The sequence below is a fragment of the Octodon degus genome, unplaced genomic scaffold (genome assembly GCF_000260255.1).
Source record: "Octodon degus isolate 3935 unplaced genomic scaffold, OctDeg1.0 scaffold00006, whole genome shotgun sequence".
In the NCBI taxonomy this organism is placed as follows: Eukaryota; Metazoa; Chordata; class Mammalia; order Rodentia; family Octodontidae; genus Octodon; species Octodon degus.
The window spans coordinates 22,082,591-22,096,457 of NW_004524582.1; the positions used below are offsets into that span (position 1 = coordinate 22,082,591).

At 47.4% G+C, this 13,867-nt stretch overlaps 1 protein-coding gene across 1 annotated transcript in view; it reads right to left on the reverse strand.

Moving 5' to 3' along the window:
- Positions 1-13,867, reverse strand: part of Bst1 (bone marrow stromal cell antigen 1) — a 26,192-nt gene that overhangs the window by 7,792 nt on the left and 4,533 nt on the right. Inside the window, exons 5-7 of the mRNA XM_004624662.2 lie at positions 9,606-9,682; positions 6,706-6,798; positions 2,882-2,968 (exon numbers count right to left, since the gene is read on the reverse strand). Of these exons, the coding sequence (XP_004624719.2) occupies positions 2,882-2,968; positions 6,706-6,798; positions 9,606-9,682 (257 nt within the window). The remainder of the gene's footprint in view (positions 1-2,881; positions 2,969-6,705; positions 6,799-9,605; positions 9,683-13,867) is intronic.

The window sequence follows — 13,867 nt, forward strand, 5'->3', positions numbered from 1 at the left end:
TGGCTGGTCACTGTGGGGCATGGCTGGTCATGAGGCATGGCTGGATATTATGGTGCATGACCAGTCACTGGTGCATGGCTGGACACTGTGGGGCATGGCTGGTTACGGTGGGGCGTGGCTGCCAGTGTAAATTGAGCTGATTTTTGCCACCAAACCTTAGTGCCACTCGGTTCGTGGTCAGAACTCTGCTGTTACACTTGGTTCCCTGACCAGGAAGGCCAACTGTGCTGGCCATTTGGGGCTCTGGGCAGAGCCCCCACAGAAGGAGGCCCCTTCTGGCCCTTCAATGAGATAAGTACACCGCCTAAATATTTTTGGAGTCTCCTTGGGGGACCAGGGAAGGACACCCTGTTTGCTACCTGCAGCTCACCGGTCCAGAGAAGAGAGGACCCAGAATCCAGTACTGCCTTCAGACCAGGTAAGATCCCCAGGGCACTCCCAAGTCAGACCAGTGCCACCAGACCGGAAGACAGGAGAGCCTGCTCACCTCCCATCAGAGTGAGGACTCGGGGCGAGGAGAGACTGTGTTAGCCTCTGAGTAGGTGCTGAGTGTGCGTGTGAGTGCAATGGGCGGTGTGAGCCTCAGACTGTCCCCTCTGCGCAGTGCCACAGTAAGCCAGCCAGCCAGGGAGCCTGAGTGGGCCCCAACCTGCGGTTCTGGGGACACTTCTAGGGGACACAATGGAGGCTCTAGTGACGAGTGTCTCCTTGGCCTGGCTGGCCCTGAGTTGCCGAGGCATAGCCGGGCAGGCTCCTGAACGGTCTCTCCTCAGGGGCACCCACGTTGGCCTGTCGTGGCTTGGTTCCAAGGCGCACCACGTACATGCCATGAGCCCGAATGTGGTCTAACAAGTCACAGCTTGCACTTTGGCAATGTATCCTAAAATCAAATTTTAAAGGGCTATTCTGATAATTACAAAGTTAAAATAAACCGACGCCCTGTGCCTTAACAAAGACCCATTCATCCTGAGGAGTCCTCCTCGGCAGATGTGTCACCCCTTATTGGCCAACACCGCTGCTGCCAGTACCTACAGTTTCACCAGCCAGTGCTTCTCCTCTTCCTTCTGACTCCTCTATGTCCAGCCGGCTGAACCATTTCCGCCACCAGCCCTTCTGTTGACAGCCCTCTGCCAGTGCTGACACCACGCCAGCCTGCCTCCCACCCCCAACTCGGGAGGAGGCAGGCAGTCACTGCCTGCGTCCAACCACCAAGGTCCCCAGAGCCCTTCAGCTACCCTTACACACCTATCCTGGCCAGACGGTATCATCTAACACCCACTGGGATGGCTGTCAGCAATCCTTCTGACTCTGTTCAACACAGAAATGCCACCACATTTTGACTGAGAGAAGAACTGGTGAGAGGGAGTGGATCCTTGATGGAATGTCGGTGCTGGCGGATGGGCTGCCCTGGCCTTTCTCAAAGGTCACCCCTCCCAAAACTACAACATGCCAGCAGTGGAAACAAAGCAATCCAGTCAAGAGCTTCTCAAAGGCATCAAAGAGGGAGACAAAAACCCATTAATATGTGAGAAATTACTATCCAGAAGCTTGATAAGAGTCCTTCAAACTTTCATGAGCAACTCTGAAGCCTAAGAGTCTACATTCCTTTTGACCCTGAGGCCCCAGAAAATCTACAGATGGCAAATGCATCCTGCATTGCACAAAAATTACTTCATGCCCTCTAGAAAATTCAGTCTGGCAGATGAACATACCCTCTGGCCAAAGACCAATACACAAGGAATAAGGGCTGCAGACCCTAGAAAAGCAAATGCCCATTCAGATTAAAAGATAAAGACTTCATCCCGGATCACAGGACAGCCCAATGTCTAATGCACCAGGCCAGGCTCCCTTCTCTAGCTGGGTCCCCAAGAGCCCACAGTTCCCATCGGTATTGGGGGCCAACCTGTGACTTTCCTGGTGGACAATGAACTGGAACACTCCGTAGTCACCTACCCTATTGTCCTTCTGTCAGGAAAAGGTTGCCATTACTGGGACAGCTGAGACTCTTGCCTCTTGCCCCTTCTCAGGCATGAACTTGCAGCGCGCATCTCACCGGTCATGAATTCCTGTATATGCCAGAATACTCTGTACCACCTCTAAGAGGAGCCCTCCCCTCTATGTCACGAGCAGCCGGCTCCTTTGTGCCAACCCAGTCGGCCCCACTGTCATTTACCTTTTGTCTTCAAAGTTTGTCCTAACTCTGGCTGTTCCGGGAGAGAAAGGATAATGCCTGCATCAACCTGAGACAATCGCAGTCCTGAAATTGCAAAGCACCTGCCGGAGGTATGAGCCGAAGACTCCTTTCTCGGCCTGGCCATCAGCCATGCTCCCATGGTGACTGAATTCTGCCCCAAGTACTGAACCACCCTGCTTCTGTACTACGCGTCCAAGAAACAGAAAGGTCTGCACATGGCGCCTGAGCGTAAGGACACGAAGGCCCTGCTCATAAGGCGCTCAAGAAATGGAGCTGTTACGATCTCTTCACTGGCTTAAGGCCTCGCTGTATCTGTCTGCAGTCTACCAAACTCCCGCCTCAGTGCCTGTCATGCACGAGGGCCCCATGGGATCCAGCGTTCCAGGAAGCACATTGCTGTTCTCTGGTTACTCCACAGTAAGCAAGTGGGGAGGAAACGACATGGACAAATAAAGTTCTTCTCTGACTGTCCTTAACCACCATTAAAATGGGCTCTGAAGTGGGCTGGGCCAGGCGGAAGCCCTGGCTTCTCCAAACCACAGCCGGATCGTTCTCCCCGCCCGCACATCTGGAGACAATCAAGCCAGAGGCTTGATCCCATGGGCTTTGCAGCTGCTGCCCACAAAAGCACTTGGGGCCCCGTCACCACCCACCCGAGTGCACCTGGTCACGCGCAGGGTCACCTACAGGTGGTCGTTAACACAGCGGTACTGGAACCCCATGGCCTCCAGTCTCTCCTCCAGGATCTTCACGCTGCCCTCGCCACAGGATTCCCTAAATCAGAACAACATGTTTTCAACAGCGAATAAACAAAGGGTGAGGAGTGCAAGAGAGAGAAGCTGATTCTAAGTGGACTGACTTTTGCCAAAAACACCTCTTCGAGGCAAGGTGGGAAAGTGTCGGGTTCCAGGAGTGCTGCTTCCGGGGAACCTGCGGTGTCCCAGAGGGGACGCTCTGAAGACCCGAAACCGCACGTGAGGCTGCGCTCCCAGCGCCTGCGCGATGCGTGTCTTACCCAGCCCAGGATCACCGGCCGTGGTGCGGCCCTGGGGCTGCACCGACAAGGCTGTGACCCTGGTCACCCTCCAGTGTGTTAACACACACCCTTTTAAACATGAGAAAATGGAAATGAAAGACAAACTTGCCCCAGATCCCCCACCCTACATCACTAGAGCTAGCTGCTGCAAATATTTTCATGTACACCGGTACCCACTTATCCACGCTTTTGCTGTCATGATTTTTAATGCTAACCCAAAAATACTAAGTGAGGAATCCCCACGATAAATGCTTCATCAGCTTTAGATTGCACGGCACTCTGAGGAGCAGGGTGATGCCTCTCCCTGTGCTCATTCACAAGATATGAGTCACCCTCGGTCTATCACCAGATCCACACTGTCTGTGCCACCTGTTTATCAGCCACCTAATGGCCATCTGTCATAGGATGGCAGTCGGTGGCCTCCTTGAGTGTAGATTATCCTGATCCTGTCGATAATGGCCCCAAACCGCAGGAGTGGCGATGCTGATGATTTGGCCCCACTCAGAGACGCCGCAAAGTGCTTCCCTTAAGGGTCTAAGTGTTAATTAGAAAAGAACAAAAATCATGGTGAGCTTGCTCAATGCCACGGGAAGAGCACACCTATTCGTGCAAGTGGAAGAAGGGAAAAGAAATTTAGGCTGCTTTTTCTGTCACACCTGAAACTGCCAAAGTTATGGCCACAGTAGTGATAAATCATTTTAACTCACAATGCAGGCACTGAGCTCAATGTGCAATTCAGTGAGCTATTTTGAGAGGGACCATATTTGCAAATTTTGTTTTACAATATATTACTATTACATTTTATTGTCAGTTATTATTTTTAATATTTATTGTACTGAACCTGTAATTTATTTTTTAAAATTTATTTATTTATTTGTATTTTAGGGAAGGGTCTACAGGGTGTCCAGGGTCTCACTACTAGATTGGACTCACAGTGATCCACCTGTTTACAGCCTCCCAAGAGCTGGGATTACAGGCACACACCACCATGCCCAGTCTCAATTGTTGGCTCAGCGGCCCTGGAACGGCAGGCCCAGGGATCAAACCCCCAGCCCCTGGACCTGCTTGCAGGCGCTTTAATCTGCTGAGCTATTTGACTAGCCCTGAACCTGTAAATTTTTTTTAATCTTTTATTTATTTGGTACAGTGTCTCGCTACCCAGCTTGGACTCATAATGATCATCCCGTCTCAGACTCCCCAGTGCTGGAATTACAGGCATGTACCACCACACCTAGTTTGGGGTCCTCACAGGTTCCAGGGCCTGTACCACATGCGGTATCAGGGATCAAACCCAGGTCCCTGTGCTTGCCAGGCAGATGCTTAGACCACCAAGCTATCACCCCAGCACTTAGCCTGTAAATTAAACTTTATTATAGATATGTATGTATAGGGGGAAAAAAGTAGCCTTTATCAGGCTTAGTGCTATCTGAAGTTTCACACTTCCTGGAAGATTTTTGGATCATATTCCCATAGATGAGGGCTACTGTGAATCCTTCGAGGCTTTTTAAATATACCAGTGTGTTTTGTTTTTTGCTAAAACATACACACACACATCTTTCTCTACCATTATCTTTCATCTGTGTATGATCTCCCTGACATAAACAGATCCTAACTTACAACAGGTTCCCTTTTTTGAGGACCTGATTGATTCTTATCTCTCAACTCAATTTCTATCCAATGCACTTTGCTGAAAACTCATCACCATCGTGCACCTTGTGAAGCACTTGATTCCTTGGATGAAACTTCTCTCTTGTCCTTTTCTGCAGGACCTGAGTCATTCCTTAGGCTCATCATCAAAGCCACACTGGAATGCTACCTGTTTAGCAGTCCCTTAATGGCCATCTTGGTGACCAGAGGAACTATTATGGGTAGCAGTCCTAGAGTGTCAAAAATCCTCTGTCAATAATGGCCTCAAAACACAAGAGTAGTGATTTCATTTCCTCCCTCTCTCTCTCTCTCTCTCTCTCTCTCTCTCTCTCTCTCTCTCTCTCTCTCTCTGTTTTGTACCAGGAATCAAATGCAGGACCTCATGCTTGCCAGGCAAGTGTGTGTCACTGAGCTATATACTTAGTCCTGTGTTTTCATTTCAGTTACTTTTTTCTAATAATGGCAGCTAACATCTGTTTAGCAATACTCCCCAATACAATACAATTTTATTGACTAAAATCTCTTGTTATCCCTAAAATTTGGGCAGCCCAACACCTCTGCTTTCTTGGCTGGTGCCCTGCAACCACGTTTACCCTGGGCTCAAACTTACCAGCAAGTGTTCTGACCCTTCTAGTAACTTTGCCCTCAGCAGAAATGATGAGCTAAGATGACAACCAATTGCAATGTCCTACTCTCACTGAGGTGGTGCTGAAGATCAAACTTTCTTTAACAGATACATTAAAAAATATATAAGCATAACCTCTAGGCAGAGAACAACAACAACAAAAAATAATGAATGTCACAATGGATTTCCTGCACAACAGCAAGCATAACTTTTCTTCAGGGAAGGGAAGTGCTGGTCTTAGTGTAACTTGAGTAATATGCAGTTTGCAAATTCATTGCAGAGTTCTTGTTGCCCAAGAGCCATGGAAAAATAACTCCTATGGTGAGTCTTACAGGGCATAGGAAACAGAATTTGCAGGAGGTCTTCCTCTTGGGGCACATGTTTAATGGCACGTCTGTTCCTGGAGTTGCGTAATTCTGTCCTCCACATAGCATCAGTGCTCTGAAGAATAAGGTCTCAGCTTACTTCCGGCGCCCAATTCTGGCTGCTTTAAGACATGGTCTCATTGAAACATTTTTCTTTTTCTTTCTTTTTTTTTTTTTTTTTTTTTTTTTTTTTTTTTTTGTATCAGCAATCAAACTCAAGACTGTGCATTTGCTAAACAGGCAATTAAGCTACTGAGCTATCTTCCCGGCCCCCTTACAACATTTCTGAATCAAACAGATCTGTTATTTTTGTCTTGTGTTTGTGCCTGGAGTACCCTTTATTGGGGAGACATGTGAATTCAGCTTGTACTTACAGACAAACTCAAGAGGTTTCCCAGAAAAACACAGATCTTGAAACCTTCTTTACAGAGGTTATCTGAGACTCAGTGGTAGGTCTCAGATTTGATTGTTCTCTGAGAATAAAACCTTCCTCATGGAGTTCTTTGGTTTACTCAGAGGATCCTGCTGAGGACATTTGGGTTTCTAATGACCAGAAAGAGAAACTGGGCTTCAAACCTCACATATGTGTAAGGAACTAATTCAGTGTTCAGAGCTGCCCAAGTCACTCAGAAAAGATCTCTGTGCTCCCTGGCTGGATAAAGGAAGTTTTCCCTCTGGGATCAAAACTGGCTAGTGGCATTCTCAGAACATCAGGTCCCTGTCTCTCTCTACCAACCACACTAGAAACAGAAGCCCCAAGCTGGAAGTGCAAAATGAACCTGACTGTACCAAATCGAAGAAAAACATAATTATCACCATCGATAGCACCAAAACTTACACATTAGGTCCCCCGATTTCATGCATGACCCAGATTTCAATTCGTGTGACTTTATCCTTCTGCAAGTATGGAATTTCAAAATCTGCAAAAAAACTGAGAGACAAAGAGAGTTGATTTCATTTTTCCCTTTGGCAATGCGTCCCAGGGACCCCAGCCTGGAAAAACATTCCTGGAAGTTCTAAATCATGGTGGAGAACCGTGGCACACGTGCCCTCTCTGTCACCAGCAGCCAAGCATCTGGTATTCAAGTACAATTGAGGGTTGGTACTTTCTGATAAGCAAGTAGCTTTGGGGTTGCAGTTCTGGCACTTGGTCTCTAAAACGTTCGCCATCACTGTTCTAAAGCAATATAACTGATTCCCTTTAGTTGATTTGCAAGCTACTTTTCAAAAGGGTTTTTGGGGGAGGTGGCTCAGTAGTATAAGTACTTCCCTGGCAAGCACAAGGGTCTGCGTTCAATCCCCAGTTGGGCCAAAAAAAAAAAAAGGGGGGGGGGTTCTGTGGGCCAGCCAGATAGCTCAGCAGACTAAGGTGCCTACTTAGGCAGGTACAGGGACCGGAGTATGATCCTTGGCATGCTGTACTGGCCCCAGCCCCAGAGCACTCTGAGATTAAACATGGTGGCGCATACCTGTAATCCCAGAGCTTGGGAGGTTGAAAACAGGAGGATCACTACAAGTCCGATCTGTGTAGTGAGACCCTATAGACCCTGTACTAAATACATAAAATGGGGGAGGATTCCCTAAGTTTTTATTTCAGGGCACATTTTATTTAATATCAAAAGTGTTAACACGAAAGGCCCAAGTACAGTGAAGTGACCCATTTCCCCATGAACACCAAAGACAATGCTCACAACATATCCATGTCGAACAGGATATGGGCCTCATAAAGTTCGCTACTGCAAAGAATAATGCAGTGAGTCCCATTGCAGCCAATATCCATATACAACCTAGCTGTGAAGGGACTGTGTATAATGCTGCAAACCGCGGAAGCCTAAACGTGATACCGTCCCTCCCTCCTTGTGCATCCTTAGCTAAGGTTACCTCACTTTTGCAACCATTGAGAGAACCACTGATACAAACCACAATGATTTAGGTGCCAGTAATTGGTATAGAGCCCTAAGCTGAGTGGTTACCATCTTTCAGCTCCATCATGACTATTAAAGTTGGTTCTCTGCAAATAAACCCTTCAAAGGCAGAATTCCCCGCATTTGCGTTTTGAGCCAGAAGGGCAACAACAGTGGCACAGCCCACAATCTGATTAGCAAAACTGCCAAGCAGGGTCTCTAAGTCACAGTGCTCGATTAAGAGCGGAGCATGGGGGCTGGGGAGATGGCGCAGTAGGATAAGTGCTGGCCCGGCAAGCACAAGATCCTGAGTTCAATCTCTGGTTCCGCCAAAAAAAAAAAAAAAAAGCAATGCACGTTCCCTTTTTGCATTTATTTTTTCCATTTGTACTTTTAACTGGGATTTTACACATTCAACCCATGATCTGAAATCTTTAGGTTTTCAGTCCCCTAAACTGCTCTAGGACATAGCAGGCCACAGGCTCAAGACTTCTGTTTCTCACTCTACTTTCCTCAAGCAGAGGCATTCCTCAGAGCCTACATGTCCGAGAAGGGGGATTTTCAAAGGAGGCCTCTTCTTCAGAATTGTCCAAAAGCATCACGCCTCTGAAGCAAGGAAAAAAAGCTGAAACACAAGGTTCTCCTGGGAAGTTTTACATTAACCATCACAAGGTGGACAGTACAAGGATAGGGCTTTTTTTTCCTCTCTCAAAAAGTGTGAGTTGAGCTGGGGACATAGCTCAGTGGTCTAAGCACCTGCCTGGCAAGTACAAGAACCTGGGTTTGATACCCAGTACTGCATGCCATGCTGGTTCCAGAACCCTGGGAGTGCCGTGTGGGCCATGGAAACTGGGCATAGTGGTGCATGCCTGTAATCCCAGTGCTGGAAAGGCTGAGACAGGAGGATCACTAGGAGTTGGAGCTACACAGTGAGACCTTGTACTAAATAAATAAATAAATGATTTTTAAAAATGTCTTGGCATGGAAACAAGAAATTCGCTGAGCCTCCACAGCTTTCTCCTAGTGGGGCTGTCAGGTAAATCCTGACTGGGGAATATGCTCAATTTACCAATCTGAAATCAACTTCCAGGCACTGGGTCCATCGGGGGCTTGTTCCAGTCTGTCTTTCACCTGTTCCAGTTCACTATTCCTTTCTAGAAAGCACAAGGGCATCGTTGTGTTCAGCTTGGCAGCATTCGGCCACTGGCCGGCTTGAGCCCTGGGCGTGAGTGGCTCACGCTCGTCCTCGGCTGCTGGTCGTGTTGCAAGGCCGCTTCTCTGCACCAGACTCTTGCTGTTGCTGCTTTAGCTTTTCTTCAGGCTCCCTGATGCCAGCCACATCACCTAAGAGCTGCGTCCCTGCCCTGCAAAGCCTGAGTAGATGCTTTCTACTATTTCCATTTTAAAATTAACACATTTTCCACCCTAACTTTGAAGTCTATCTCACTCAGTCGAGCCCTTCTGGGAAGAGGTTCTTGTGGGTCATTTTAAATCTGTGGAGTCTCCTGCAGGGTGTGACTAGGTCCCTGGGGGTGGAAGGTGAGGGAGGCCTGGAATAAAGAAGCAGCTGCAGCCCCCCAGCAGGCCCCAACCCGGTGCTGGACTCGGGTGGGGCCCCTTAACTTTTATGTCTAGGTTATTTACACGTTCATCAGCTACTAATTGTTTACTGGTATAGACAGACTCTGCTCAGCAACCAGGTTTTGCCCTGCCTGAATTCATAAAGGCAAGCATTATACCAGGGATTAGGATGATCCTCTGTGGGTTCCATTCAGAACAACTAATTAAACACTTTGCCACTCTCTGCTGTATTTGTTGGTGCTGGGCGTCTTACCCTCTGACGGGATAGGCTCCGCTTGGCTCTGAGCCGTTCAACATGACATAGATCACTCCAGAGCTATCTCTTGAATACTGCAAAAAAAAAGAACTGGAATCATCCTTAGTAAGCTGAAACATGCCTCTTTATCTTCTAATTTCATAGATAAATGAAATTAGGTAATTTTTATTGATAATTCTCAACATGGGAAAATGTGGTATTTCTGCATGACTAGAAGGCAGGTAGGGGCTGGGGAGATAGCTCAGGTACCTAAGTGCCAGCCTGGCCAGTGCAAGGTCCTGAGTTCAATCACCAGTACCAAAAAAAGAAGAAAAGAAAAAAAAATAGAAGGCAGGCAAACTGGTTTATTTTGCAAAGCCAATTGCTTTCAAATGTCAAAATTTCATAGTAATAGCATGTCTCAGACTCTAATTATAAGGTGACATGAACTACACAGCATGGCGTCACACACTGGAGTCAACCAGGTCAAGCTGCCAAAACAAACAGCCTCAAACTCCCAGTGACTTGCACAACACTGTCTTTGAGCGCACAGTTCATGTCGACCATATGCCCATCCGGGTCTTGCTCACTGTGTTTTCCTCAAGCTGAGGAAGTTTCCACATGTGTAAAGTCACTCGTTGTCGGGGAAGAAAAAAGGTGAAGAAGCCCTGGTCAGTTCTTAAGGGTTTCTCCCCAGGAGTCACACAGTCCCTCCCCCTCAGCCCTCAATGGCTGATGTACATTGCATGCAAATAGCAAGCCACATGTGCAACAGACCAAAGAGAAATGTGTGGTAAACAGCATTAAGGAACCCGCAGAGCACTCTGCACAAAGATGTGCACTGCAGCGTTCCTCCGGGTACCAAAATATAGTAACCAGTTTTGAACAACCACGGGGTACTTACATGTCTCAAATAGTAAGCAGCCATTAGCAAAAGTCTACACAGTATTTGAAACACAATAGAAGAGTCTGTCTTTGAAGCAAAATGCACAATTAGGTGAGCAGAGCATGAACTCCACTAGATTAAAAATAAGCAGCATCGGGAGATGCCGCTACGGAGTGCAGCACTTGGTGAGCTCTCGCAAGGCCTCAGGTTGAACCCTCGCATCATAAAATAGGCAAATAAAAAAGTAAACGACGAGGAACTCCCAAGAAAGAGAGCTCCAGGTAAATTTCCAGTTCAGAATACTAATGGAGGAAATACAATTTTCCTCATAAAATTTGATGCTGGAATACAGTTGAGATGAGAACGAGCCAGAATCCCTGAGACATACAGTGCTGGGTTTGCTCTCTGGAGAAGTGACGCCCAATGTTACCTGCACCAGAACAACGACACAGTATACATCATCCATGTCTCATTGTCTCGAAATAGTGCTAAGAAAATTAGATCCTCAAATCAGAGCTCTGATGAGGATGATGCTAAAGAGCTTGCAGTAAGGGGGTGGTAGGAATATGTATGACTTTCACTTATATTTTCTATAACTTGTCATTTTCTGTCATAAAAAGCCATTGTATTTTCTATATTATGTCATAAAGAATACTCTCGAGGTGGAGGCAGGAGCATTGCCATGAGTTTGAGGTCAGCTTGGGCAGCAGAGTGAGTTCAAGGCCAGCCGGAACTACAAGCAAGATTCTGTCTCGGAAAAAATACTAACTTAATACCTGGACTTGAGATGTATCTCAGCAGTAGAGCACTTGCCTAGCATATATAAGGGTCTTGCTTTAATCCTCAGCACCACGAAAAATCAATACTAATAACTTAATACAAATTGAATGCTGACCTAGTCAGGTTCAAGTCCTCTGCGTGCACTACACTATCTTTCTCATGTTTTCAGTCCTCAGCATGATCAAGGGCCTCAAAACCTTCAAAACTGTGAGCCCTGTTAGTAGTTTCCCATTACAGCAGTGGAAGAATAAGACGGTGATGGGACGTCTGGCAGATCCCTTATTAGCACGTGGCTCTTCACATACCACGTTGCTCTGTCCCCGGGGTTCTTGTTCCCATCCCACCCACCGGCACTGGCACAGCCATGGGCTCCCAGGCCTTAGTGGGGGGCTCTGGCAGTTACTGCAGCTGGCTGGAATCTGCACTCCAGGTGACACCCCTAGAAAGTGAGGCTGCCAGGTGAGCAGAGCCCACAGCACAATACCTCCTGACTAGAGGGGACCCTTTGCTTAGCTCCCACCTGCAGCTACAATCCTTCACCCTGACTATTCAGTGCATCAGACCACAAAAGATGGCACCAAAGGGACACGATATCCCTCATAGGGCAGACACTGGAACCCACCTGTGTCCACCTGCTTCCTGGTCTACCCAGTGAATGTTTCATCCTCAGCAGCCCTTGGAGGAACACTGAGCTAAGGACCCAACCCTCTTCCTCTTTAATCTGTACTATAACCCTGCTGAAAAACAAAATGTAAAAGGCAATCACTAGCATTTTATAGCTATTGAAAACCATCTTCAATTCTGGTGACATTTTCTAAAAAACAGACCTACCTTCAGGAGACTATTTCTGTGTCTCCAGCTTAGCCAGAGCTTCCCATTGTCTCCTGGTGCACTAATGTACACCTCAAGCTTGGGTATCCCAAGGGGGTTCAATCCCCAGGCCTGCTGTGCCAGCCCTCCCCCAGCGGTGCACTGAGACTGCAACTGAGACTGAGCATCGTGGCATGCACCTGTAATCCCAGCTCTTGGGAGGCTGTAAACAGGTGGATCACTATGAGTCTGATCTAGTAATGAGACCCTGAACGTCCTGTAGACCCTTCCCTAAAATACAAAAAAATAAAAAATAAAAGTAATAATGACTATGCAACATGTAAAAGACCAACTATTTGTTCTACTACCTTGGCTTATTCAGTAGAGACTGCTCTATTTGTAGACAATTGGACAAGAACTGCTGATGAGAGCTGAAAGGTTTAGCAAGAAATTAATAGAAAATTACAAACCCAAGCAGGCATCTTAGGGACCTCTCCGTCCTTTGGATGGGAGATCAAATTGAAAGTTTGCAATTACATCAAAGATGAAAATGTCCCTGTACTATGACTCGCTTTTGCATCACTCCCTTACCATACACTAAAAGCTGACGTCCTTGGGAAATAATCCAATTATACACTCAAGGGGCAATCCATCGAAATATTACCGTGGATATAGATGCTTTTCAGAGAAAAGTGCTGCCTGTGTCGCAGCAGATGGCCGCATTTGACGCCCAGATTAAAGACTGGCATACATTTGCCGATGCTGCAGAACAATTAAATTCATGGGCACGTCTCAAGGCTCACTTCCGGTTTACACTGGAATGGGTGCGCTCATTCTCTTGCTTATAACTCTTCTCATCAAAGAATGTTGTAGAGGATTCACAGCCCGGGAGGACCAGAAGCCACCCCTCCAAGACCGACTGCTCCAGTTTCTTCAAAGCAAAGAGGGAGGAACTGTGGCGGGCCACCTGGGGGACTCCGCTTGAAAGAAGAGCAATGGGACCCACTTTGGGTAAGCCTAGCCCTATTTCCATATATTCGTATGTTCAGAGCCGGCTAGGACTTTTCCTAATCCCCCCAGTTGGCTCTAAGGAATGGAAATGGGTCCAGCTGAGTACAGATGGACTTTGAAGTAAGGCAGGACAGGGCAGTGGTGCCCTGCCCCGTACCCCCCAAGAAGCTTGTGTGAGCGGGCAGGAGGCAGAGCCACGCTCCATGCTGTCCGCGGGGATTGAGCTTTAGTCTTCAGGACTGAAGCACCAACCTGGAAACATGAGAGACTGCCTCAATTGTACTACGCGGATCACTCTTTCTGCAGATTCTTCTCTCTGCGTCTAGCACAGGTGACTTCAGGCCTCCTGCCCAGCCCAGCTCACAGCCCTCTCCTACTTCTCCACACTGGCAAGATCACAGATCCCTGAGCCATTCCCTTCATGGATTAATAAATCCTGCATTGAGGCCTTTGTTCCACTTAGCCATTATATTACCTTACCTGCACTTAGGACTCCCTTGCCTCCCCACAGCTACAAGTATGCTTTGTCTCTTTATTTTTGCCATGGGTTCCAGTGGAAGTGGTAGATTGGGATTAACCGGCTAGGATTCTACTGGATTCCAAATATAAACTTCACAGACCAATATGAGGACCAGGAAGGGCTCTCAGCAGTACTGCCGTTATGTCTGGGAAACATTTACTGAATGCTTTTTCTGTGCCAAACACTGCATTAAAATCCCCTTTCTTGGGCTGGAGAGATGGCTCAGTGGTCTAAAGCACCTATTTAGAACAAGCTTAGTAAAGCATCAGGAAC